At 39.5% G+C, this 27885-nt stretch overlaps 1 protein-coding gene across 1 annotated transcript; it reads left to right on the forward strand.

Annotated features, from left to right (window-relative positions):
* Positions 1–1725: 1725 nt before the first annotated feature.
* LOC133997826 (cAMP-specific 3',5'-cyclic phosphodiesterase 7B-like) lies at positions 1726–26769 on the forward strand. The gene is made up of 14 exons (XM_062437542.1): positions 1726–1926; positions 3435–3495; positions 6688–7040; positions 11805–11894; positions 12970–13133; positions 13286–13349; positions 14106–14201; positions 14572–14672; positions 22066–22197; positions 22300–22391; positions 22494–22638; positions 22809–22905; positions 23232–23312; positions 23403–26769. The coding sequence occupies exons 3-14, from the start codon at positions 6710–6712 to the stop codon at positions 23618–23620; spliced, it is 1611 nt and encodes a 536-aa protein (XP_062293526.1). The 5' UTR covers positions 1726–1926; positions 3435–3495; positions 6688–6709; the 3' UTR covers positions 23621–26769.
* Positions 26770–27885: the final 1116 nt, after the last annotated feature.

The following is a 27885-nucleotide window of genomic DNA, read 5'->3' on the forward strand; positions in this document are numbered from 1 at the left end:
TGAGATGCAGTCAGCCATAAAACCTCAAGGTGAACTATACAAGCTCAGGTCTTTTTTAAATCAATCTGTCAGAAAAGAAAAGAAAAAAACATCTCTAAGGGCAGGTCTTTCCTGAAAAGGAGATTTTTTTATCCACTTAAATAGTGGAAAATGGATGATGTTAACCTCTGATTAAATGTAATAACTTAATATCTTAGCCCTACTAGGTCACACTTTCCTGTTGATGACTGAAACAAAAACATGTAAACGTGCATGGAGCTGTAGATGGTTAGGACCACGAAGGTTAGGTTAGGCTCTGATATAGTTTCATTTAGAGTTCTCACACAAGCATAAAACACCCAACAGTGATGTTCACATGGCATTAAAAAAGTATTTAAGTGTGTACAATTCAAATAAACCATCATGCCATTTCAGTTATTTCTGCATACAAGTTTAACTTAACTTACTTAACTGTAATAGTTTCATTCTTACCATGTGTTATTTTTAAATTGATTTTATTATTATACTGTTAATGAAGTGAGTTTGAAAATGTGTATAAAGTATACATTTTAACTCCCTGGTATGCACAGACACCTGGAACCAAGGACCACAGGTGTATAATCAAAACTTCATGCATACCCAGGCACAGGTAAAATACTAAGTATATATTAGGGGTACAGTAGTTATCATGATAATTTTATCAATGGTGGATGCTTGAGGACAAGATAGGCTTATTTTAATCTGCTCACTCTATTATCCCATGTGTTTTCACATGTTGTAATGAGGAGTACAACAGTAATATAAGGCTCTGTTGATCAATAAGCTTAATAACTGCCAATTAGTCATAATTCCAAAGTAATAATTGAAGAGTTGTTAGGGAAATGAACTATTTTTCAACAAGACTATCTTTGTAGAGTCTGGCATAGTATGGTTATCTACCTTTGTGTCATATATTCTCCAGATGTTTTCACTCTGCAGATGTCATTGCAAGCTTACTGAGGCAGTTATTATAACTAAAAGTGATTGAAAACTGACACCTGGCGGAGAAATGGCACCATTGCAGCTTGTCTAAAAATGTGTCCTGTGTGTTTATGTGTTTCTGGTCTGACAATGTGCCAGTGTTGATACTTGCTGAAGACCAAAGCCTGCGTCCTGTTTGCATGTTGTAAGTGACTCACACATGAACACAAACAAGCACACACAAGAGCACACAGCTATTGAGCTTCTGTTAGTAGTAGTGTTTTATATTTTGTTGAGTTGTGTACTTGCATTAGCCCAAAAGTGTCCAATAACATAAAGTAAAAATAAATGAAAAATGTAACTATACTTTCTTCTCACTGCGTGCACCACCATATTTCTGTGACGTCAGGTGTGTTTTTGTTGAATTTGTGCTAGAATGGATTGCAGTATTACAAACTGTGCATGTGTCAAAATGATAAAACAGCATTTTGAGAGCATCTAACATCCATATGGTGACATATGTGCAAGCTAAAAGGATAGACCGGGACATGTTGAGAGGGATTTGATTTGAATGTTAAAGTTGGTGCTTCTTAATGAATCAGCTCTGTGCCACTAAAACTTGGAGATTGATTGATGGGTGGTTGTCACGATATTATTGGTTGATGCTACAACCAGCCCTTCCCCTCTCCCTTCACATCCGGCACGCGGACAGGGGGGCACAACTTTAACTTACCCTTTAAAAAGCCGCCACTGTCCTAATAGGGCGAGTAAGGTGAGACACTGCCGCGGGAGGAGGGTGAAATAGAGACAATTAGGTTTTTAAACAGGTGTCAGCCCGGGCGCAGTCACCTTTCGTCCTGCTGCATGCGGCTCAGTCGCGCGCTTTCCGTGATATGAAAACACTTGGCACGTGCCTGCTTCCGTCGCATTGGCTTGCTGTCCACGAGCTGCTGTCACGATGGTTAAATGTCCTGTTTAATGGTCAAGGTATGTACACTGTGTCTTTTACAGCTGTACGTGCCGGGTGTCTCCGAACAGACACACAGGCTCGTACACACAGTTGTTTTAGTAAAGGCCTGGTGGCTCTAATGAAAAATAAAAATGAATATAATGTTTCTGAAAGAACTTACAATATATTTGGTGCTTAAAAGTCAACTTATTTTTCAATTCTGCCACAGCTGACCATAAACACAAAGTAAGAGAGTGATTGAGAGAGAGGCATTTAGTAGAGAGTGGTCCAGTTGACGTAAATAATGACGCGAGTGTAGGAAAGAATTTGACAGACAGCATCCTGTAAACATGTCGTAACCATGTGGGCTGGATGAGAGAACAGACTTTGACTCTGGTTTTTCTCCATCCACCTGTTTTTCTGCCTGTCAGTAAACAGAGTGATAATTTAAATGTAAATCCCCCTACACAAGGTACACTTTTCTGACTATCTTCCTCCAGAGGGGAAACATTGAACAGTAACAGATAACAGGTTGTTTGCTCTACAGGTCAGATAGTGTACCTGGTTTCTTTCAAATATGTGTATGTTAGTGTTTTTGCCTCCATGATGTCGTAAACCAATGCTACTTTGTGCACTTTGTCCACTCTCACAGTCTTTACTGTGCCCCCAGATGTTGACCCTATTATAACTGGTATAGACATCACTAGCTGTTAAAAATAGTTGACCTCATTTGGGATACTGTACAGTGCTGAGTCTGTATGAACTGCAACACAGGGTATTGGATTGTAATTAGCTCATGGACTGATCCCAGGTCAGGTCACATCAATGAATTACAATAAACCAAAGTTATCAGGACAAACGTGGTGTGGTCTAAATACTAATGAATACATAAATGATCAAATATATATATATGGCATTGTACATGTTGATCCAAAAATGAGACAAATCTGTTGATGGAAAATGTCTTTCAATTCTCACTTTACTTACACTGACTCACAAATTGAAGCTCAATATTAAGTCATAGTTGCTATGGTCCTTAACTGGCTTCACCAGCTTTCAGCAATGATTTACCATTAAAAAATTATTGACTTAATCTACAGGTCAATTAATTTTGTCTATCGTATTTCTCTGTTACCAGTATTTGATTAAAAAAAAAAATATATATATATAAACTCATCTTTGAAAGAAAATGGCTGAAAAAAAGATGTCTTACAACTTCTGACCATGCGTACCAACCATGTGGAAGCAATTCATTCATAACCACAATTATTTAGAGACAGTATCACATATTTTAAATTGTCTACTACTTCTTGTGAAAAAGTAATTTAAATAGGCTTAAAACATAGAAAACTAAAATATCGGGTGAAACTTTTTTGTCGTTGATTTTGAAGATTGAAAAGAGGTCGGTGTGTGTGAAGCCTCTCAAAGACGGTGCCATGACTTATAGCAGAGTTTTGATTAGAAATGGTCACTGATGCTCTTTGATAGAATATTTTGGGATGTTGTAATATTAATCTCAGCCCCTCTCTCAACCTCTTTCTCTCAGGCGTGTGGAGCAGTTGCATTTAAAAGGTTGGAGCAGAATGCCACACAAGTTCGCATACTGGGTAAGAATACTAACTGGCCTAAATACTTAAGTAAAAAGGTTGTTAATATTTGTAGTGGTGGTTCAGTAAGTTTCCTAATATTTGTTAACAGCGCTTCAGTGTTTCACTAACCTTTGGACCACTGTAATATCTATGTCAAACACAGAGGCATATTTCTACTATCTCTGTTTAAACTCTGCATTGGTCAATTGGATGACAGTGGTGCTCAATAGCTCTCATAACCCTGAAGAAGTCAGGAATCAAACTTTCTGACCAGTTCTGAAAGAAAAGCCTGGGAGTGTTAAATTATATCAATGTAGGCTTTTACTCCATTCATAAACTTTTCGTTACTTTCAGTCATTTATATACGCATATATAATCTTAAAATGTCAGATATTTATATTGTGTAAAATAATGAGGCAAGATGTTGACCTGTTGAAGGCCTTCACTATTCCTCCCTGCATTATTTCTAACTGAGTATCTAAACAAAGAGCTTAAAATATCTCTATGTCGTTGTGTCAACTGGGTTTAGCTCTTACTAATGAGTAAGAGGCTGTTTTGAGGGGCTGCATAAAGGGCCAGTATAAGATAAATCATGAGTCTGAACTGTGAATCATGCAAAGCTACTCTTGTGGAGTCCAAAAATAAAAATATAGTGCTGGAAATTAGCATAACAGGTTCCCTTTAATGGTGTCATAAAACAGTGCTTAGTTTTATGACACCAGAGAGTGCAAACTTAAACATATGATTTAAAAAAAAAAAAAAAAAGCTATGAAAGAGTGCAAATTATAAGCCACAAAAAAAATCTGTGTATGTGAGGGGATCTTTCGGAGCCAGCAGTCCACTGGCTGACTTCCAACTTCAAGTGTTGACTTATCAAGACTCCCACTGACCTCGACATCTCTCTGCTATCTTTCTCTCTCTCATATTGTGCGACTATGACTGCTTCTTACACTCTGTTACATATTGTCTTTTCACACATTCCCACACAGATATCTGAGCTCATATTGTTTCCAATTATTCTTGTGTAACTTGTATTCACGGGTTCACTATCTATTGAAGTTTTTAGGTTTTATGAAATCAGACCCTGTTATGATACTTTTATGGTTGACATATTTTCAGCAACAGTAATTTAATGGATTTACATTTAGTAAATGGATGTCTGTATAATAGCATAGTAGTAGTCATTGTTAGTGGTGGGGTCCATCATTCCCATGCTGGATTCAAACTGCACTAAACATACTGAAGGGAAACTATTCATAGGAAACTATTCATGCCAGTGTTATGTATGTTGTTTTTAAATATATCTTATTGATATTAGTCTTTCTGTTCACTTTTCAGTTTCTTAACGCCATATGAGAGCTGTATACTAAAGGCTGGTGATTTTCTATTATTTTCTTATTATCAACAAATCTCATGTGCGCAGCTAAACCAACGATTGGTCTTACTTGCAAGTCCTGTGTGTGCATCTAAAAACCTAATATAGATCTTCTTTTGTGCCATTGACGTCTTTTGTTGTTCAGATACTATTTAAACACGCCAATGAGCCAAATCGCTATGCTGGGATGTACAGTATAGTAATTAACTGTTATTTTTTTGTTGTGATCTGTAGTATAACAATCTCATGAAGCCACTATAAATAGAACTGCATTCCAGTGCATTTGCAGCGATGTCTGCTCTACAACGAACTACTCTGTGGAGATTGAGCGTTTTTTAAATAAACTACTGGGGGAAATGAACCTGTCATCCAGTGCAGCAGCGTGACTCATTGACATGTTTTTAATAGTTTTTGGACAGCAACTGCGATTTATGGCACAGAGGAATAAACTAAATCTTTGGATGCACACACAAAACTTGTAAGTAGGATGAGTTCATTGTTGGCTCAGTACCGCAAGTGAGATTTGATGACAATGAGAAAATCACCAGTTATATTTAGCTTTAAGGTAGTGTGAATGCAAACAGAACATTTCCCGCTGCTGCTTCAGATTAAAACTGTTAAATTGACAAAACATGGGGGGCTTTTGATTTTTGGCCAGTAGCACCATAACGTCATCACTGACACACTCGTTCTTATGGCTTACAGATTTAGGAATTACAGAAAAAAAACTCCCTAAATTTCAATTTGACTAAGTCAAATTCTTGGTGCTGGATTTGAGACTTTTTGTTTTAAGTACCAAGTAGTGGATACACTACATTTGTCCACACACAAGAATTTACACTACAATACCAATGACCAATCATAGTTATAAAAAAAAAAACACCACTACATTGGGTACAAAGCCATGTTGCATTTTCACTGGATCACTGTTATCTTAACATTCTTTGTAACATGATTTCTTGGAATCAGCTTCTTCCGTCTGATAGGACACATTCAAGGCTGTGTGTGTGTGTGTGTGTGTGTGTGTGTGTGTGTGTGTGTGTGTGTGTGTGTGTGTGTGTGTGTGTGTGTGTGTGTGTGTGTGTGTGTGTGTGTGTGTGTGTGTGTGTGTGTGTGTGTGTGTGTGTGTGTGTGTGATTAAACAAAAGTAAACAAATGAAAGAAGAAGATAAAAAAAATAGCTAGACTTAATGATGGATACAAATGTTAATACTATTTGTTGTAGAAATTCATGTGGGTATGTTTGACAGCTGTGTGTGTGTCCCTGTTCCCACTGACCTGACCATGAGACAGAGGACGTGGCCGTGAACCAAAGCCCCACAGTGTTTCACACAAATCCTATTGGTCTCTCATTCGTGTGAGCAGCATATAGGCAGAGTGAGAGAGTGTGTAAGCGAACTGAGAGCAGGGAGAGGAGGGGCTTTTAGACTCCACAACAACATTGGCGCGAGTAAGACTGTAGCAGGAGAGAGAATGCGGCAGAAGGAGGGAGCAGACCGTCAGTGGCCGAGTCTGGGAGAGAGGGATACAGACAGATTCTTTCCTTTTTTTTCTGGCATTGCCCCGCTTCACATCCTCCATTTTTTTCACTGTCTTTTTTATTATTCTGCACGCGTATGCTCTCAAACTCTCTGTTTCTGATTCTGTCTGTCTTCTACAGTCTTTATTCCTCTGTCCTACATCCAGACTTGCTACTATCTCTTTCTGTCACTGTGTCTCTTTTCATCTCCTGCGCTCTTTGTCACCACTATCCTTCTTTCTTTCCCCCATCGTTAATTTCTACCCCCTCTTTACTTTGAACTTCCCTTTCCTTGCCCTGTGCTGTCTGTCATCAGTCCGACCCTGTGTGGTGTTACAATGCCAGTTCTGGAGGGGCTCTGGAGCCCAGATCTCAGGCTGCGGGACTCGGGTCTTGGTGTCGGGGTCGACGTTGGGGTCTGTCCAGATGAGGCTCCCAGCTCGTCAGTCTGGGATCCGCTCAGGACGCCGCCAGTTACCTGCGGGGGCCTGTCGCTGGCCCTGGAGCTTCCAGCTCTCATTAGGCAGCTGAGGGCAGCCTGGAGAGCACGCAGGGGAGGCCCCCGAGGGCCCGAGAGAAGTCAGACCACTGCTTGGGTGGAAGCAGAGAAGGAGGAGGTAGAGGAGGTGCAGGAGCAGGTCACAGAGGACAGGAGCACACATCTGGAAGGTAACTCATATTACATGGTTACACGTACTATAAAGCTTGTGGGATTCAGATTTCTTGTGAACTTTTAATAATTCATGTTATGTGTATGTGTATGTGCCATTAAAACACAGTGATGATTTATTCATGAAAATTTAGTTTTTCATGTGTGTTTTTGAAAATTGGGTACATTCCTTCACATTTGACCTGTGTAAGTGTCTACATATAATTTATTGTGCATTTATCTCTTTGTAATGATGTTAATGGTCATATTTTCTGGCAGGTCAGCTATTTAGATAAGGTTGTCTGGCCTTGTTGGATCCATTTTGGCATTTTAATGTTAGAATTATGATTCTGCCTTGCCTTTCCTGGGTGCATGCTTTCATTTTTGACAACTGTTAGTGGATGTGTGTGTGTAGCTGCTTATGACAGATTATCTTAGACAAGCGCGCCTGTGGCCGTATGTGTGTCTTTGTAAGTGACGTGGGTTGAGGCGAGGTTCAGAGCAGACAGCCAGAAAGAGTAGACAGTGAAATGAGGGATTTGAGCTGTAAAGCCAGATTGTCCATTAAATAAAGCTTTGTTACCATCTGCTGAGCTGCAGCTGTACTGATGACTCTGATATGATGCCATCAATCGACCTTCTGGTCATCTGTCTGGAGTGTAAGAGTGATGACGCACAGTAACCTTGTTTGTTGACAGTTTGGGGTGAATTACTTTAATAGATAAAGTAAATTAAAACAGCAGTGACATTACAATGATATTGAATAGGATGTTGAAACTGTTTATTATAAGCATTGAGAGGTGTTTTTGGCCTGATAAAGTGACATTATTTTGTTGGTAAAGTCAAAGGTACTGAAGAGCTGTAGTTTAAGTGTTGAGTGTTTTATTTTGATTATAATCTTGGAGTCATGTAGTGATAGTGATGCAACTTTTGTGACTTTGACTTCAATATTAGCATATGGACAAAATTGATAATCACATCAATAAAGATTAGGAAAGACGATAGAAGATTGATTTATCCTCTTTACAGAAGAATTTTTTATCAGTAAACAGCTAATAACAAAATTGAACTATGTCCATTTTAAATCTTGCTTGTGATGAAGTGATGATTCAGACTGTGGGGAATAACCTGTGCGCAAGTACTGACTCACAAGGTGGATATGGACGAATGTGTGCTGCACACTGTGACTTTCCCTTTGAATGGCGATGACCTCATTCAGAGGGTGAAAGGCTATCTTCGCAACATTTGATTTTGCCACATACTAAGTGTCAAGACATTGAGATAAATTATCTGTGATGATAGTGAGTCATTCTGACATTTGTGGTAGATAGGGTGGAAAAGACCTTTTTTTTATTTTTATAGAGTTCGCTGGTTTAGATGGACTCAGTAAAACTGAAATAAAGTGAAGTGAGTGTTTTACCCAAAAACCTACAGTCGAAACATTTGATCAGACTGTCAAATTCTGATCTTTTGTATGCTTGACATGTTTTTCATAGCAAAACAATTGAGTAGTGGAACTCTCTGGATCAAAAAGAAATATGTAAAATACAGTATGTTAAATAATAGCCATGCTGAAAATAAAGATAATACTCCGACAGTTAGTTGACAGAAAATAAGTTGGCAAACATTCTGAAAATAATAATATTATATATATTTTTAAGCACAATGTCATTCTTTGGCTCTTTTTTACATGTCACAAAATCTGCTGTTTTTTTCTTATTTTCTATGATAAATATATTTGGAACTTGGGCTATTGGCCAACAGAAGAAACATTTGAATGTGTCCACTTGGGCTTTGTGAAATTGTGGACATTGTCTTACTATTTTCTGATGTGTTTATGAACAATGGATAGTTTGCAGATTAATAGATGATGCAAAAGAACAAAGAAATTACGCACATTGTCGATCACTTGTACTTGTCACCTGATGAAAATCTGGTAAAACATTTGTTATCTGATGACGGTCAGAGGACATCAGTGTGGTTAACAAAGTGTGCACAAGTGTGGTTGACAGATTGCATGATTATTTTTGGCTTATTTCACAGAGTTTGTGATGCAATACACCTGTCAATAAGGTTTTCTAAAGTGAAAGAGTTTTGTAGTGAAAATAATTAAAACAGATTTTTTTTTTTAAATTAAAATTTGTTTATTTTCAGATCGAAAGATGCATTACACAGAATAACCCAGAACAACTTTGGGGTGCACCTCAACACATTCAAAACATGTATTTTTAAATTTAGTCACTGAAAACATTCAAGCACCTATGTACAGTACGATATATTAGCCTGGATGGATTTCACCTATCTTTTATGTATCTAGCTGTTACTGAAAGATCATTATTATTTAAAATCATTTTAGTGCAAATACACAGGAAAAGAAAAAAGCCGCAGCACTGCCGGTGAGTATCTGGAGATTCCAGCCAGCTGTATATATCTACATATCAATATAAAGCAGCAGCCGCAGTCAGCGGTGAACATCATCTGCCACTGTGTGTTTGAAACTGTTTACATTGGAGTGTAAGATCTGTATATAGCAGCAATGTGTCCGTCTTTTGCTTTCTGAGAAGAAAAGCAGCCCCTGAGCACAATTTGTGTCATTAACATACACAGATTCACTGAATCCAAGTGAACACATTCGTATGAGTGTGCCGCATGCGTGATGTGTGCCAAGTGTGTGATCTTGTTTTCGTATTTGGAATCAGGGATTAAACCTCATTTGCAAGTGTGTGTGTGTGTGTGTGTGTTACATGTGCAGTATGTGTTCATACATGGGTGCATACCAAGGCGCGTGTGCATTGCTGTGTCTTAAAAAACACCCTTTCCAACTGATTCATGTTTTCATCCTACATGACCCAGTTCTACTCTGCATGGAGACAATGACCTATTTACCACACTGAGAGTTAAAGGAAGAGGAAGGGAAAGAGGAGAGAGGTGGAGGGGGCGAGACGAAAGGATGGATCTGATGGGAAGAGTGGGCGGGGGGTGGGGGATTGTTGTTGAACATGCGGGAATAAAGGATGATGGGAAGGTAGAGGGGGTAGCAGCGGAGAGAGCCGAGGATGTGGAGACAGTAGCCAGAAGCAGGGGAGGAGAGACTGGAAGAAAATGAATGATGGAGTGACACACTAAATAGAAGTAGAGTGAAGGAAGAGAGCCACAGGGTTATGTGTGTGTTGGAGTGGAGTGTGTGTGTGTGTGTGTGTGTGTGTGTGTGTGTGTGTGTGGGGGGGGGGGGGGGGGGGGGGGGGGGGGGTGATCTGAGTTTTAGCGCTGTGTTTTCTCCAGATGATGTGTTCCTTCATGTCCTTACCCGCCAGCGCACAGGATAAAAAAGCAAAGAGGCTTTCCCCCTTTTTCTCATCTTCTTGCTCAAACTAGGCCAGCAGGACTCCTCTGCCTCACTTTAACAGGCTGAGTCATTTCCCCCAAGCAGTTTATATTTGTTTATTGCACTATAACACACATAAATAGAGAATAATGCTGCTTCTCCATCATATGTTTTATCTGCAGCTGCAGTGGCTCACGCAGTTCTAACACATTTACCAAAACCACAACACCTACAAACTCTGCCGCTTTGGCAACCCACACTAGCAAGGCTGGATGTGGCAACCAGAGGGACTCACTGTGACTCCAACTCCATTAAGCAGATAGTTTAGTTGCTTTTAACATCACTTAAGCATGAATCACAGAGGTGATGTGAATAAGCAACCTCAGGGACATAATACGCTCCGGTTCCTCACATCTAATCTCTAAATTATTCAGTATTCCCATAGTTTTTAGTGTATTCAACTGTAAAGTTCACGTATGTGTGCATGTGTGATGTGACCTAGGACCTAGTTGTGTTGTGTCTTGTTGTCACTGGCCTCAGGGTGTATGAATTGCTCATTTTAAACAGAGGCAGCATTCAGTATTCAAGGATCCAATGTGCAGTTGTGTTCCCTCTCCATCTAATACTGTCGGTGCTCACACAGCAACGATTAAAACTCAAAGGTTTCTTCTTGGATTCTGCAGACTGTGGAAGGATTTCGTTGGAAAAAAATCTTTTTGCTGCTTTTAGCCAAAAAAAGTGCTGTCAGCATGTCAGAAATACATGAGCACTTCAGAGTTTCCTAATAGATATTTACTTTGCTAGAAAGTGTATGTCAGTTGTGTAGATTGTGGATTTTAAACAGAAAACTTTTGTTTCGTAGTAGAAAAGTCCACAGATTCAGTTTGGCCCTTATTTGAAATACACACAGATTAGAAGCTATTAACACTCGTACCTGCACCTTGAGATTAACCTCTCCGCCTCAGGGTGAAACTACAAGAAAAACAAGAAAAAATATTCAATGAACACAATGTATGCAGCAAATCCAACACCAATCTGATTCCATCGTCATATGAAAAGTGTTCAGATAAGCCCCATAACAGCTGCAGCACGGCATGAAATCAATTCTCCTCGGGCAAACTCGGACCAGATGCATGATGTCCTAGTGATTCAGCTGTGTAAAAGATCCTCTTGTTTCATGGGGGCTGATTTAAGAACGATTCTAAATCTGCTTTTATGAGGCTGATTATCTTGAACATCTATGTACACTTTGCTCAGTTGTCCTCTCATCACCCCGCTGGCTGTCTGGATTATCTTTCAGTCTCAATATCTCACTTGCTGTATCACACCACTCTACCTTCCTCCTCCTGGAAACTTTTATTCATAGATTTTTATCACATTAGACGCTGATAAACAAGTTCAATTTTCCGCTTTTTTTTTACCATCTCCTTTTTCTGTTTCTTTCTTTCTGTCTCTGTAGCTGATGGCAGACTGAACACTGGTCATGCTGGTGTGTTGCTGGCTGAGAGAAGAGGCTCCTACCCTCTGATTGACCTGCATATCCTCAAAAGTAGGTCTCCTCACCCACTTCCATAGAACACTCCTACATATCCAAGAGTTAACTGCTCTCTCTTTGCATACTGTTACGACATTTACTGTCACACCTGCTGCAGTCATATACAGAGCATGGATTTGGAATAAGAATAAGCAAAGTCTCTGAATAACAATTTGTAGAAGTCCCTATTTGCTTACATCAGCAGTTTTCTGACATGTCAGCAATTGTTGGTTTATTAAAACCAATCACATCCATTCATTTTCCTATAAATGCTTTCAAAACAAAACTAGTGGAATTATTCATAAATTCCATTCAAACTTTTAAATACTATGTAAGTTAAACCAAATGTAAAAAATAACAGTAAAAATATAGTTCAAATACATTTAAATGGTTATACAGTAATGCACAATAATTCAAAATGTTTAGCTGAATTACCCATGATAAACATTACAGCTGCCGTTCACATGAATAGATTGATATAACAGGAGATTCTAGGAGTAATACAAGGCATAAAGCTATTAAATAGAGTTATTCAAGAGTAATAGCTATGTATATCAAGGAGAACACATATGATATTTCTGTATCCTAAAAATGTACAGGAAAGACAAAAAAAGAAAACTTTTATGATAAGATATTTAACCATAATATATTCATATTTATTACATGTTTTTTAATCTATGTAGATGTGTGGCTAGTGTTTGCTTTACCATAACATTTCAGCAGGTAATGTAACTGCCTACTTCAACCTCTCTTTGGGTTTGTGGATTCTTTTTTGTATTTCTTATTGCTGTACTAGATGAATACAACTCAGAGGCAGTTTCAGGGTAATTGTGCATCACTTGTGAGTTAAGTTAACTAACCCTAACCCTAATTCACCCGATGATGCATGGATGTGCACATAATTACTCAAGGTCCAAAATCTGGGCACTGGAGCAAAAAATGACAGTTGATATGTATTTTTAGAGCTGTGTCATACAGTTCAGAAGGTCTCGAAACTGGAAACAGATGTTCATCTGTTGCTTTACTCTTTCTCTCTGTTGTAGAAAGCCACTCTGCATGGTCTGTCTGTAAGGTAAATTCTCTCTTTCAGTCAGTGCCCAGCAGGGGGAGGTAGAGTCTGGCACCAGGAGAAAGGTGAAGCGTCTGCTGAGCTTTCAGAGATACTGCCATGCTTCCAGGCTGCTGAGGGGGTTGGTGCCCCACACCCCCGAGTCGCTACACCTACTGGACGATGACTACCTGGGTCAAGCTGCGGTGAGGACACACACACACACACACACACACACACACACACACACACACACACACACACACACACACATATCCAAACAAATAGAGATACAGGTATCTCCTGCTCTCTGCATGAATTACATCTCAGTTCTGACAACTTTGTTTTTTCATTACAGCACATGTTATCAAAAGTGGGCACCTGGAACTTTGACATTTTCCTCTTCGACCGTCTTACAAATGGTAAGGTCATTTATTGCATTGCACACATTTTTATAAATTTAAAGTCTGTGTCTTCTGAGTATGACATACCACAGAAAAGTGTGTTGTTAACCACCCTGCCAAATTTGAATGATTAAAAAAATCGCCAAATATATGAAATTAGGCTTCCAAGTTGTGTAAAAGTCTGCCTATTTCTCTTCTGCCAAACGCTGTGGGAGTGCCCGCCGAGTTCGCTGAAACCCCGCCCCCTACCAAGTGTCACCTGTCAATCAAAGTCACCACCTCTAACAGAAACATGGACGCTAGGTCTGAGAGCTTTCTGCTGCTAACTCGGCGGCTAGCTCGGCGGCTAGCCTGGCGGCTAACTCAGCTAACTTGCTACTTGTAGACTGTAGTAGTAGTGTGCGCTGAATGTATTTATACCTCTACAGCAGCAGGGGCGGGTTTATGCTCCGGTGTGTAACTGTGCTATTGGTTAACATTGATTTTCAGACCCGCCCATTAAATTCAGACACAGAAATCCTGAAACACAGTTTGTGAAGCCTAGCTCCACAGTTCAAATCTAAATGGTTGAAATGCTTTTTACACCTTTTTTAGAAATACATTTATGACCTATTTAATGTGTTTAGAAGAAAATGTCTGAATTCACTTTTCACAGTCTTTAACAGATGTTGTCGGCCCTCACTCAACCATTTTACAAAAGTTATTTAAAGGTTTCTTTTTCTTTCCTTATTTAATTAATTTGTGTGTGTGTGTGTGTGTGTGTGTATAAATTAGGTAACAGCCTTGTGACTCTCATGTGCCACCTCTTCAATGTCTACGGTCTCATTCACCACTTCGAGCTAGACATGGTCAAACTGCACAGGTTTCTGGGTAAGATTTGATGGATCCTACCTTTTTGTTTTCCACCAATAAGGAAGGGATGTTAAAGTGCATCCTAATATTTTAGCCTATCGAAATAGAAAAATGTGTAAACTGAGAAGGGTTTAACTTTTTTTTGATCAGTCATTACAGAAGAGACTCTGGGTTTATGTTTCCCATAATAACAACTAACAGGGATAAAGTGACTGTGGAGACATTGTTGTTGTAGTAAGTGAATATTAACCCAGTATCCATAACAAGCTAGGTGGTGCTATCAGACACAACAGACCTGTGTGTTGTTTTGGAAACAAGGAGCGCAATCTCCTGTTTTTTTCTTCACATGCAAAAAAATGGGGTTTGACTTCATCTCCTGTATTTCCAGGCATGGTGCAGGAGGACTACCACTCCCAGAATCCCTATCACAATGCTGTTCATGCTGCTGATGTCACTCAAGCCATGTACTGCTACCTAAAAGAGCCCAGGGTAATTCATACATGCAAACACACACACACACACACACACACACGCACACACACAGTACAGAGACATACTGGCCCTGAGCTTCTCCTTGACATATTCAATTAGCTTCGCTCCCCGAGGGATAATTCCTGCTCACTTTGACTCGACAACACATCCATCCACAGCCTGCAGAAATCCCAGAAGCCCTCTGACCAGATTAAGTGTCTCCACCTCTTTCGCTTAATACAGTAATTGCTTTTGTGTCCTCTGTTGCTCCGTCAAGCACCTTGTGATGCGCATATTTTTTTTTAAAAGCACTTAGACAAATAAATTGAATTTGATGCAGCACACATGCCGGTGTGTTCTGGATAACAAGCAGGCTCATATAAGATATGCCGCCCATTGATTGGATGCGAGACTCCTGTTCTTTTCACTGATGTTTATTCACACCGTAGAACTAAAAATACATTCAGACAAATAAAAACCAATATCAGTTATTACACAAATAGCATTGATTAGCACTGTATCTAATACCTATAAAGAACAAATGTCATACTGACCACTTTAGCCTGCTTTCAATCAACGGCAGAGTCATACCCAGAGACAATCTTCACGGTCAAAAAATATGTCTCTTCAAATAAACATGTTCAAAAATTTGCAGCAAACACCACAAACTTGGAATGAAAATAAAAAGGATAAAAAAACTAGCAAGGAAACACCACTGCTACATGTGCTCTCCAGTCTCTGTGTTAAAGCTTCTGGGTTTTTATCATTTTAAAATAAAAGCATGAATTTCAAAATAAAGTCAAAAACGGCTGCAATTACACTACCACCATCACACAATGTGTGATTCACAATGAAAATTGACATTGTTAACAGAACTTTATATGACACTGATGTAAATAGACAAATATACCTTCAATGAAACAAAACACAAAAAATCCCATTGAAGAGCTAACATCCTTATTCAGCCTCAAGCAATAGTACCGTTTTGTGTATGGACCTTTCTAAGTAAACTGGCTTAGATGTGCGAGTGCCTTTACTGTCTATTGTTGTGTCACTAAGTAACAGTTTGAGTTTTCTGACCCGTCCGTCAGCTCCTTGGAAGACTTCGACTACCTTCGCCAGCTTCCACTGATTTCTTGGTGTGCCATCATCTTGCAACAGGACAATGTCATTCACTTTAGCATTTCTCCTGTCCTTGTTCCATTTACTTCTTTGTTGCAGATTGAGCAAATACTCCTTCCTCCACCTGGTCCAGAATTCATTGGACAAGAACTGAACTCTCTTCCATCTTTTCTGAAGATAGAGATCTTCCCTTACAAACTCTCCAGGTGGTGGTGCGATGATTGACGATTTCATTGTCAATATGTGGTTTGGAGTTAAGGGTTCTGGTCCTAATGGATCATTGAGATGTTCTGCGGTCAACGGTCGACTATTTACTAAAGCCATTACTTCGTACAGGAAAGTTCTTAATGAAGAGCTGTCTAATCTTCCAGCAGACTGATCTAGGATGGATGTGAGGACACTTCTCACAGTCCGTATCTGCCTCTCCCAGACGCCGCCCATGTGACTAGAAGCAGGTGGGTTCATGACAAAGTTGCATCCTAGCTCTTTCACACGTTCCTGCTCTACTCCTTTCATTAACTCTTGGAATTCATTGCGTGCTCCCACAAAGTTTGTGCCTTGGTCCCTTTGTAGTTGACTTACATTGCCCCTTATGGCAATAAAGCAGCGCAATGCATTGAGGAAGGCATCAGTGGAAAGGTCATCCAATACCTCAATGTGGATAGCTCGTGAACACATGCAGGTGAATAGGAGCCCATATCTCTCAAATTCTTTCCTTCCATCTTTAAGATAAAATGGTCCGAAGCAGTCCATACCACTATATGTAAATGGAGGGGTAGCTTCCATCCTCTCTGGTGGAAGGTCGGCCATTTTTTGTTCTTGATTACACTTTCTGAATTTCCTGCATTTAATGCACTGGAAGATGAGTGATGACACTTCACTACTACACCCCAGGATCCAAATCCCACTGGAGCGTAATTCATTGATGGTCATTCCACGACCCTGATGCTTAACCTTCTCATGGTAGTGCTTTATCAGCAATCGAGACACATGATGTCCTTTTGGGAGGATAGCTGGATGTTTAACATGGGGATGGAGTGTTGCTTGTGTCAATCTCCCTCCCACCCTCAGGATATCTTGGCTATCCATGAATGGGTTCAACTTGTGCAGCTCAGTTGACTTACTCTTTTGTACCTCTTTCCTTTGTATCAGAGACTTGATTTCGTTGCTGAACGCTTCTTCTTGTACTACATGGATTATGAATTGTTCAGCATCCTTTCTTTCTTCAAGTGTCGTAGCTTCATTGGATCTTGTTTTAAGACCTTTCACCTCCTTTGCAAGACGCTCAAGTCTTGCTATGGCCCTTACGGCTCTCTTCCAATCTGAGAACTTCTGAAGCCGGTCTGATAGAGATCTCTCCTCCTCTACCTTTGCTGTAAGAACCTGTGCTCTTTTAATTTCTGGGTCGTCCTCCTTAAAAGCCACATAATCCTTGTGATATTGGTCATCTTTCTTAAGACGTTTCTCCAGACTTCTGAGTCGATGTTCTGCACACACTTTATTGTTTGGCAGACTTGGCCTCTTTCCCTTAAAAGGGAATGGCATTTCGTAATGCCCATTTGACTTTCGCTTGATGCCTTCTTTAAGCTTTGACAAGAACTCAATATCTTCTTGTGATATCAGAACTTCTTCACTGAATTTCTCAGTAAAATCTGACTCAAAGACCTTGAGTATGTCTGCCGGAGTGATCATTTCCTTTACTTGAGTTCTACAAACAAACTGGACCTCAGACTTGAGCTCAGAAGAGGGCTTGGTAGCTGGTAGAACTTTCTTTATGATGATACGGTGGCTCACACCAATTTCATCCTCATGATCATAATCACTGTCAGTGCTGCTGTAGCCGATATTGCTCCAACCCAACACAGACCTTTGTGCGTATGGCTGGTTTTCATTGCTCATGATGACATCTCTTGGAAATAAGGCTTGGGGACAGTTATAGCCGATTAACAATCCTACTTCACAGTCGAGCTCAGGAGACATTTCATCTGCCAAATGTTCTAAGTGAGGCCAATACTTTGCAGTTGTGCTTGTGGGTATATGGGATCTGTTTGCTGGTATGTAATCTCTGGTATAGGTTGTTGGGAGTTTGATTTTAGTGTCAGAGCTGATACCTCTTACCTGTAGTCATTGCACCCTTTGGCTATTCACCACCTTTGTTTTTGATGTTATCGTGGACACTTTAAGTTTTACTGGCTCTTTCTTGGCGCACAATGTTTCAGCTGCATCCTGCAGGATGAAGGTTGTGTCGCTCTGACTATCCAAGTAGAGCATACACTAGAACTTCATTGTCTGGTTCCGTTGTCGTGGAGACATAGACTGGAACAATAGACGAGGTATGAGTGCTGCTCTTCTCTTGAACAACTTGGTTAGAGGTAGCCTGCTGTGTTTCTATAGATTCAGACTGTTGGTTCTTGTTTCCTTTGTTTTCATTTGACCTTTCTTGTTTGTTTCTTACTTCATGTTGTTGGTCTTTCTTCCCACGATCTTGATGTAGGCATGTGGGGTGGTGTTTTCCACATAAGTCACACACACTCCTGGATGTACAAGCCTTGGAGTTATGGCCACTCTTAAGACAACCAAAACATAACTTCTCCAGTTGTACAAACTTAACCCTTTCTTCAACTGGTTTTTCCATAATCTTGTAACACCTGTGGAGTGTATGGCCTTTCTTCTTACAAAAAATGCATGTAATGCTTGTCTTCTCACTTGTACTAGTGGTGATAGTCTTAGCACTAAAGTTTTGATTTTGTTGATACTTAGACTGTTTTCGTTCTGTTTGCTTTGATCTTTCTTGGTCTGTTGGCTTCACTGCATATAATGATGTGATGGGGTTGCATGCAATTCGAGCCTCCATGTTGAGAAATCTCACGAAGTATCTGAAGTCAGGGAACATTTTGTGTTCATCTTGATAAATTGTGGCTTTTCTGTTCCAACGTGAGCTCAACCAATCCGGTAGCTTGACAGTAATCTTTTGGTTTTCCACACAGTCGTTGAGAGTTTGTAGACCTTGAACATATGGCATAGCTGATTCCACACTGCTCAGAAAATCGACAAACTCACGAAGATCTTCGCTTTCTTTGGGGCCAATTTTATGCCATGTGTGTATTTTGTCACGATATGACTTGGCAACTATGAATGGATTACCAAATCTGTCTTCAAGTATGTCCCAGGCAGCACGATAAGCTGTTTCTGTTCCTACGAGGAAATGGCCTTCAATAGCTCTCTTGGCTGTGCCACCAACATACTTTCGTAGAAAGAAAAGCTTTTCTTGAGTTGGCAAATTCTTGCGATCAATCAGAGTACAGAAGGAAAGCTTCCAATCATTATACTTGAGAGGATCTCCTTTGAAGACCTCAGGTTCTGGGATTGGAACTCGATTAGCTGTGATTGCTTCAGCAAGAGTTCTCACAAGGTCATTGGAAGCTTCATGAGAGGTCGAAAAGGTGACTGCTTGAGTGGCAGGAACTTGGTTGGTTGGAGCTAGTTGCTTGAGCGCAAGTGCAGTTGAGGTGATGACTTGCCTGGGCTTGGCTTGTTGCGCAGGAAGAGCTTGGGAGACTGATGCTTGATGAGAGGGAAAAAATGGGTCAATTAAAGGGTTAAGAGCAAGTGGTGAGTGGAGAGATTCTGAATAAACTTGCAGTCTTGCTTGTGCTGCAACATGTCCTTTAAGTTCTTCTAGCCGTTCTACTTCTCTTCTTTTCCCTTCCAGCTTCATTTTTCTATCAGCACTTTCTGCTATGAACTGAGCTTGTTTTTTAGCGCTCTCTGCTTCAATTTCCTTTTCCTTAGCTTCTCTCTCAGCCTTTAAGATTTCATCTTCCACCTCAAGTCTTTGAATTTCTTCTTTTTGTTGATGTTGTGCATTTGTTATCTTTATCACCTCTTTTATAACCACGACTTCAGCTGCCGCTTGTTTTGCATTCAGAGACAGGATGGAGGAGTGTCTGGAAGCTTTGGAAGAAACCTTTGACTTAGCAGTTTGAGCTGAGGAGACACTGGACACTGTGCTGTCAAACACTGACTTAGCATCAGGCCAAGATATGTCTTCTGAATCATCACCACTTTGGTAATGTTGAGCCTTTATATTTGCAATCCTAGTGAATGCCTGGCATGTGTCATTCATTCTTCGAATGTCAGATTCAGGACTTGAAATGGCTCTTATTTCAAGGTAAGTATTGTCAATGTCAGCTTGGATGGTGTTGATTGCATTTACAATCTCATCAATCAGATCATCAGGATCATTATTCTTAATGGACCGTTTCAAGCCATTGATGTGATACTTCCATCTTCTGTACATCTTAACAAAACTCACATTTAGATTGTTCGATTTGTCATCAAACAGAGCTTTTCCTTTTTCAGTGAGCTTTCGTGCACGTCCACTTTTCCTAACTCCAGGAGGCAGTTGTATGTCATCCGCACCAACCTGAGATTGTGTGTCCTGCACTGTGTCTTCAACTTGCTCACCAATGTCAGCTTGCTGTGATATGGTAGTCTGCTCTACATCACTATCTTCTTGAAGGTCTCCATGGGTAACTTCTTCAGTTGGCAGAAACGTATTTCCTTTTGTTTGTGACATATTAAAGTACAGGGTGTTAAATGGGAAATGAATAGAATGTATTCTGTTCTCTAATGTGTGTAAATATGAAATGCAATGTTATGTTGAAAATTAAATGAAATGCAAATATAACTCTCTTTGATTACCTTAGCTTAACCTTTGCACAAGGCACACCAAATACTACAGCATCATAATAACACACTTCAATAACCGAGTAATAAAATGGCAATAAACAAAGTGTAAATAATCTTGGCACAGTCTAAATATGAAAAACTCACTTGTATGAAAATACTTTGATATTAACTTAAAACATCTTAGACTCAACTGGGAGAATGATGAATTTACTTATCTACTTAGTTTCTTTGATTGTTACTAGATAATCAATTGCAGGGAAAAATGTCCACTGCTGCTTTAAGGAAAAACACAAATGCAATGTCTGCGTGATAGAAACTTAATGGCAGCCAACAAATACTTGTGCTACTTTCAAGACACCCTCTTTGACGTGCTTGCTTGTGTAGCCTTGTCCGCTTGCCCCTTGGATTCACACGAACAGTTCATTATGTGGCATTTCCCTTTACCGCATGTGGCCTGCAGCTAGTCTGTCTTCGTCCGTTCGGAGTCTTCACCGATGCAGTAGTGTTCTACTATGCCGCCCATTGATTGGATGCGAGACTCCTGTTCTTTTCACTGATGTTTATTCATACCGTAGAACTAAAAATACATTCAGACAAATAAAAACCAATATCAGTTATTACACAAATAGCATTGATTAGCACTGTATCTAATACCTATAAAGAACAAATGTCATACTGACTACTTTAGCCTGCTTTCAATCAACGGCAGAGTCATACCCAGAGGCAATCTTCACGGTCAAAAAATATGTCTCTTCAAATAAACATGTTCAAAAAGTTGCAGCAAACACCACAAACTTGGAATGAAAATCAAAAAGGATAAACAAACTAGCAAGGAAACACCACTGCTACATGTGCTCTCCAGTCTCTGCGTTAAAGCTTCTGGGTTTTTATCATTTCAAAATAAAAGCATGAATTTCAAAATAAAGTCAAAAAACGGCTGCAATTACATAAGATGTCAAGCCTGCTGCTTCTCTGATCGATATGCCATTCTGTCTTTTACCGACAATTAAGCATGTATCTCCACCCTCTGCAACAAACTGAGGTCTGTTACAAATTAGAATCCATAACTTTGAGTGAGCACTTCAGTTTAGCAGGCAAGATTAAATCATTTAAATTCTGAGGTAAAATGTGTGAAGTATTATATTTAAACACAGCAAGAAGATTTTCTTTTCTATAAGGGAAGGTAAAACATGCAAACTACAGTTGTGTAAGTTAAACTGAATCCTAATGACTGAATAATATTTTACAGCACTGCCTGGAAGCATTGGGGCAGTTGGGCTTAGCACTCCAGAGCAGTGAATTGTTTATCGAACAAGATTGGACGCTAAGGTTGAAATGCTGACTTTCAGCTTTAATTTAAGCACTTTAAAACAACACATCTAATAAACTCTGTAGACATTGTAGCCCTTTTTATATGTAGACATACAGTCGTACAGTTTACATGAGATAAACACTATAATTTACAGGTTTTCTCTACATGTGTCTCTTGAGAATCTTTGAAGGACAGCTTAGCAATTAAGTTTCATTCGAAAAGAGTGCAAGTGTCTCTCCTACATGAGGAATAACTGTTGCCCTGTTGACCATTCATGTGTCGTAGCTAGCAGAGCACCTGAGCCCTCTTGACGTGTTCCTGGGTCTGATGGCAGCAGCTGCCCACGATGTGGACCACCCTGGAGTCAACCAGCCCTTCCTCATCAAGACCAGACACCACCTGGCATCCCTCTACCAGGTAGAGACATCTCGGCTGCATGTGTCAGTGTGTGTGTTTGTCAAAACCTGCAGCTGAATCAGTTCTAAAAAAAAAATGTGGGGTGTCGCTCATCTTGTACAGAACACGTCTGTGCTGGAGAGTCACCACTGGAGATCCACTGTGGGCATGCTGCGAGAGTCAGGACTGTTGTCCCACCTACCTGCTGATATTTCGTAAGAACACACACACTATAACAAGAATACCATCAGATATGTCAGATATGTTATCAGACTGTATTCTTTTTTTAATCACATAAACACCACCTCTACACACAGGCAGGACATTGAACAGCAGCTCGGCTCACTCATCCTGGCTACAGACATCAGCAGACAAAATGAGTTCCTGTCAACCTTCAGAGAACATCTGGACAACCAGGACCTGGACCTTCAACTCCCGTCACATAGGCACTTTATACTGCAGGTAACAAGCCTTAACATTTTAAAGAACAGTATATTCAAGCAGTTCATGTTTACACACTGTAAAATAAGTACAATTATGATATAAACATTTATCAGATAACTTTTATTTGAACTACAAGGTTAGTGTAATTCCACAGTACTGTATGTTTACATCTCTCTCCTTGCCTTCAGATTGCCCTCAAGTGCGCAGATGTTTGTAACCCATGTCGGGTTTGGGAGCTGAGCAGGCAGTGGAGCGAGAGGGTGTGTGAGGAATTCTACAGGCAGGGTGAGCAGTGTGTCCTCTTATTTGAAAACAAGACAATGCATCAGAGACATGTAGCATTTTCAAGCCGTCATCTTTATACCTTCAACACAAATATCAGACATTTGTGACATAGCAGTGTTTTTAGGGAAAATAAAATAAGTAAGACCCCCTTGCCTCATGTTACAAGAGGGCAGAATTCATAACAACTACACTCTCATTGTTTATTGTTGTTGTAAAGCTTTAGCAAGGTTTCCCATTAAATATGAGAAGGTGATATATTGTAAAGTGGAACATTTTGTAAATTTAACCAGTGGCTATTTTCTAATTTCTGGCTATTAACCTGACAGGTGAACTTGAGAGGAAGTTTGATTTGGAGATCAGTCCGCTGTGTAACCAGCAGACTGACTCTGTCCCAGCCATCCAGATAGGTGAGTACCAGAGGGCGCATGACTCATGCAAAACAGGAACCAAATAATGTGTCATGTGTATACCTAATATAAGCTGTTGGTCTGTCTTAGGATTTATCTCGTACATTGTGGAGCCTCTGTTTGAGGAGTGGCACCGCTTCACAGAGCCTAGCCTGCTCAGCCAGACTGTGACGGGTCACCTGCACAAGAACAAAGCACGCTGGAGCCGCCTACGATACGCGCACACACCCTCAGACATGCAAACAAACCCTGATGCTGAAGAGCCTGAGCCCGAGGGAGGAGGTGGAGAGGGGGACGACATCCCTTAATCTTCTTCTTGCTTCTTGAGGTGTTTCATCTTCATTTCTAAATGGAGGAGAGGAGTGTTTATCTGCCTCCATGTTTGTCCTCCAGCATGTTTTATCCCACATCTGGTTGATCACAAGCTCTGAAAGTGGGAGCGCTGAATGGGAGTCTTGCTTGGTTTTGGTGAGAAATGGCTCCCTCTGCTGAAGGGAGGACTGTAGCGCTGCAGGAAAAGAAAGGGGAGAAATGCACGGTTGAGCAAACAAATGGATAATCTTAGTAAATAAATGCCAATTTGACAGAGTCTTGCCTTGCTCTTTAAGACCTTGATATTTCCAGGAACAGAATTGAAAAGTTGTGACCGGTGGCAGAAGATGGATCAATGAATAGAAATACAAATCTGTGTTTGCACTATGCTGCTACAACCAAGAAAAGCCAAAATGATATATACAAGTCAGCTGGACTGTGCTGGAAAAGATGATATAAAATATATGAGAAATTAAGAGGAATATATCCACTATACTATGCTTTTTAAACTTAAAAAAAAAATTCACGTTAAGCTCTTTACACTTTTTTCTCTTTTTGTACAGCCTGCACTTCTGCTGGATGCTATTTCATACAAGTGGCTCACTTGTCTACTTTTGACTGAAGTGCTTTTTTAACTCAAGCACTAAGCTGGCATGTCAAGGTACTGTAAACTGTAAAATGTACTCTTGTTTTAATTGTATAAGCTCTGAGCAGACTGATCAAATTAATGACTGACATAAAGTGGCTTCAGTTTGCAACAGATAAATGTTGCTGAGTCACTTGAACACTGATTAATACTGTAAGCTGGATGTTTTTGGATGGGAGCTGACTCACTGAAGTTGAGAACACAAATGAGAGCCATTTTTTAAGTGTTTGTGTTCTTGTCTAAGAAAAAAAAGTCTGTTATAAACAGTATAATCTGTACATACTGTGATGTAAAACCTCAGCAATTCACATGCCAAAAACTCAGCAATGTATTAACCTTTTTATTGGTTACAGATATTGGGAAATATTTATTTTTCTGATAACCTCACTTTACAAGCTCACATACAACAAAGCCTTAATAGCAATTTGGTCTGTCTGTAAAACACATTTTGTAATGGTGTTTTACACCTTTCTGGATAAACTTTCTTACGCCGACAAACGGTTTCTGCCTGTTTTTCTTCAATCATACCAGCATACTTAAACACAGACGCACATGCACACATAGTAATGTAGCATGTGCGTGTTAAGCCTGTTTCCTGTCTGATCCTTTACCAAGTATCAGAATTAGGTGTAAAAATGATTAGCATTGCCAAAGTGCCAATGTACTATTCTGATACATCGCCTCACTGCTTTCTTACCTCTCAAAGGCTTTTATATTTCTTTTTCTTTTTATTCCTCTTTATATTTTTTGGATGCTGCAGGCACTGTGTGTACTGTTATGTAATGATCAGACTTGGGCCAATTAGTTACTGCAAATACATCAGATTTCTACTATCAGTAACAAAACGTTGTACTGTAGAATTATCATTGTCTAAACTGATAGTTATTGTATTATAATATCCATATTGAGCTATTTAACCTAAATCAAAGCATAAATATTATTTGTAAATGCTACTTGGTCCAAGTATAAAATGTACCTCTGATAGTAGTAATTTTTCTACCACTGCTTGTAACATATATAGATAAGGTTGTCTCATCTAAGGATCATGTTGAGGCTAAGTACATGGTGCTAACAGAGGCTCAGGCCCCACGTCTTCCCTGACCTACAGAGGAATTATCTGAGCTTTATGATTCTAACAACCCAGCCAATATAAAGTATATCCTATAAAGTATTCTGTAAAATAATCACAGCTCACAAAGTTGTGTTCATAAAAGTAGTGAAAAGAAATAATAATGAATTTCTATTATTGTTCTTTTAATTTACACTAGAGCTGTGATATTAGTTTTTTCTATCAGGCACAGTGCAATAAGGCGGGCAAGTTGTAACAAAACAGCTATTTTCATATCTATCTATAGCTCTTGTAAATTAACAAGGAAATTATTCATGTGTCTTCACTGTAGCACTCTATTGGCTTTGCCGCAACTCCCACAGCCAGCCGCACTACTGTCTAAAATTGTCACTGTTTTTGACGTTGTCACCGTAATGGACATTAACAGATAAGCTTTGTAAAGACAGATTTTATCCACACATTTGTCCCTCCAAGGACAAGCCTTGATCATGTGTGCAAAAACGGTTTTAACTGTTTGAAATCAGTCTTTTGTGAAATATCACTTCCTGCTCCCTAATTAAATGCTCCCTAAAAGTGGCATTTAATTCATTGCAAGTGACACATTACTGCCACAGTATAGACCTGGATAAGATAGCGGGCCTCATGCTGCCTTGTATTTCAGCGCTCAAACAGGGTCATTGGGCCATATTGATTCCAGTAACTAGTAAAAATATGCATCTTCAATTAAAAGTGCATGACAGAGGGCTTATTATACCAGATCCACCATAATTATCTTATTAAAACATAAAATGGTCAAAATGAGATTCTGACAATCACCTGGTATTAAACATTTTAGGAAGTGACACAGACAATAAACAAAATCTAGCTGAATATCAACATGTGCATATTTCATGCACTGAGGTGATGACATGTTCTCTTCTTGTTTTACTGAAGTGAAAGTTCAACAGTATCTGACTTACTGTTTGCATTGTGAGGTACACTTCTACCCCAGATTTCACTGTGTTGTCCAGTTATCCAATTCCAGTCCATTGCCAGAGAAGTTTCAATGCTGGTATTTCCGTTACTTTGTTTATTTGTGTTACCTCAATCAAGTCAAAATGAATCGAGTTTTGACTTACAATGGCGAGGTTGAGTCCAAATTGATCAAACGTGAAAAACTGAACGTCTCAGTTATTTTTCTAACTTCTAGACTACCTAGTCGTTTGAGGAAAAGTAATTATCAGCTTAGTAATTAAAATTTTGCTGTCTTAAATCTCTTCAAATTGAGCTTGTTATTTCCAATATGAATGCTCCAAGCTGGATACTTAGGATGTAAGTAACCCTAACTTATATTGAATTTGATATATTACAGATGTTTGCACTATGGTCTACCAAGTGATCCAAACAAGACTAAATGATGTGATCTGAATCTCTGTATTTGTGTGTTTGGATCTGACATTATGACTATGTTGTGTGTTCTGACAACCAACCTCACAAACAACTGAACAATAAAATAAATGTTTTTCAATTAACACCAGATGCGTTCTCGTGTGTGTGTATTAAAACTGACTCAAACAAGTATTTTTGTTCAAATGTGATGAAATGAGTGCTATTGGCCACTTGATGGCAACAAAATCATGTCAGTTGCTCTGCTTGTGAGAGCAACAAACAACAAGAGACACCAGGATGACAGTAGACCTCGCTCCTCATAGTAGGGGGCACATTATGGGTGCCTCTCCCTACTGCCTTTGTTTACAGTACAAATACAATAGTCAAACTGTGAATCAACATGAGGATTTCTGTGATGTAAGCAAAGCTTGGGGCTATGAGCTCATATGTAAATGATGACTTTAATGAAAGAAGAAAGACAGGCTGAAATCAAACAGCTTAAAGTTGTAGTTTGCAGGACAAACAGCAGAATCTGAGAACATGAAACCCAATGAGTCACACTACTGAATCGCAAAACATAGCACTGCAATGTTGCTGGGAGAGTGTCAGCGTTTTCACTCACTTGTTAAAATTGTACACAAGGCAAAATGTGACACAGAACAAAAGAGGGAGGGAAATGTGAAGGTAAGTTTGAACAAAGAGTCAGACAAAGGAACATGAATGTTGAAGAGGATTAATGAGGATTTAGAATTCAAAGGAGAATTGATTGATTGATTAATTGATTTTATTCGTGGATTAAACAGGGATAAAAAATGTAAAACAAATCTAAAGGATAGCATGTTAAAGTGAAAACACTCATTTCCCACATGGTCCCCGCATGTTACGCCAAAGAAAACATACAAAGACACAAGACATTCAATGTAAAAATTAATACAGCCCTGAAATCCAAATCTGTTGTTCTACTTTAAGCTGTACAGGCAGCAGTCCTACCCTTCTGAATTCATTACTACAACATGAGTTCGAGGGGATGCATTTAATAAACACCAAATAATATTATTTTGCATCACTTGCAGTTTGTTCCTAAGTTAGTTAGCTATCAAACCACTGTATCAGACAGAACATGCACTGTTCAAATGACACTGTATAAATGATGACACGATTCTTAACAGAAAAGTCAA

The sequence above is a fragment of the Scomber scombrus genome, chromosome 17 (genome assembly GCF_963691925.1).
Source record: "Scomber scombrus chromosome 17, fScoSco1.1, whole genome shotgun sequence".
In the NCBI taxonomy this organism is placed as follows: Eukaryota; Metazoa; Chordata; class Actinopteri; order Scombriformes; family Scombridae; genus Scomber; species Scomber scombrus.

Coding starts and splice junctions, on each gene's coding strand:
- LOC133997826 (XM_062437542.1), top strand. CDS start 6,710: ATGCCAGTTCTGGAGGGGCTCTGGAGCCCAGATCTCAGGCTGCGGGAC. Junction 7,041..11,804: donor CAGGAGCACACATCTGGAAG/GTAACTCATATT, acceptor CTGTCTCTGTAG/CTGATGGCAGACTGAACACT. Junction 23,313..23,402: donor TGTCCCAGCCATCCAGATAG/GTGAGTACCAGA, acceptor GGTCTGTCTTAG/GATTTATCTCGTACATTGTG.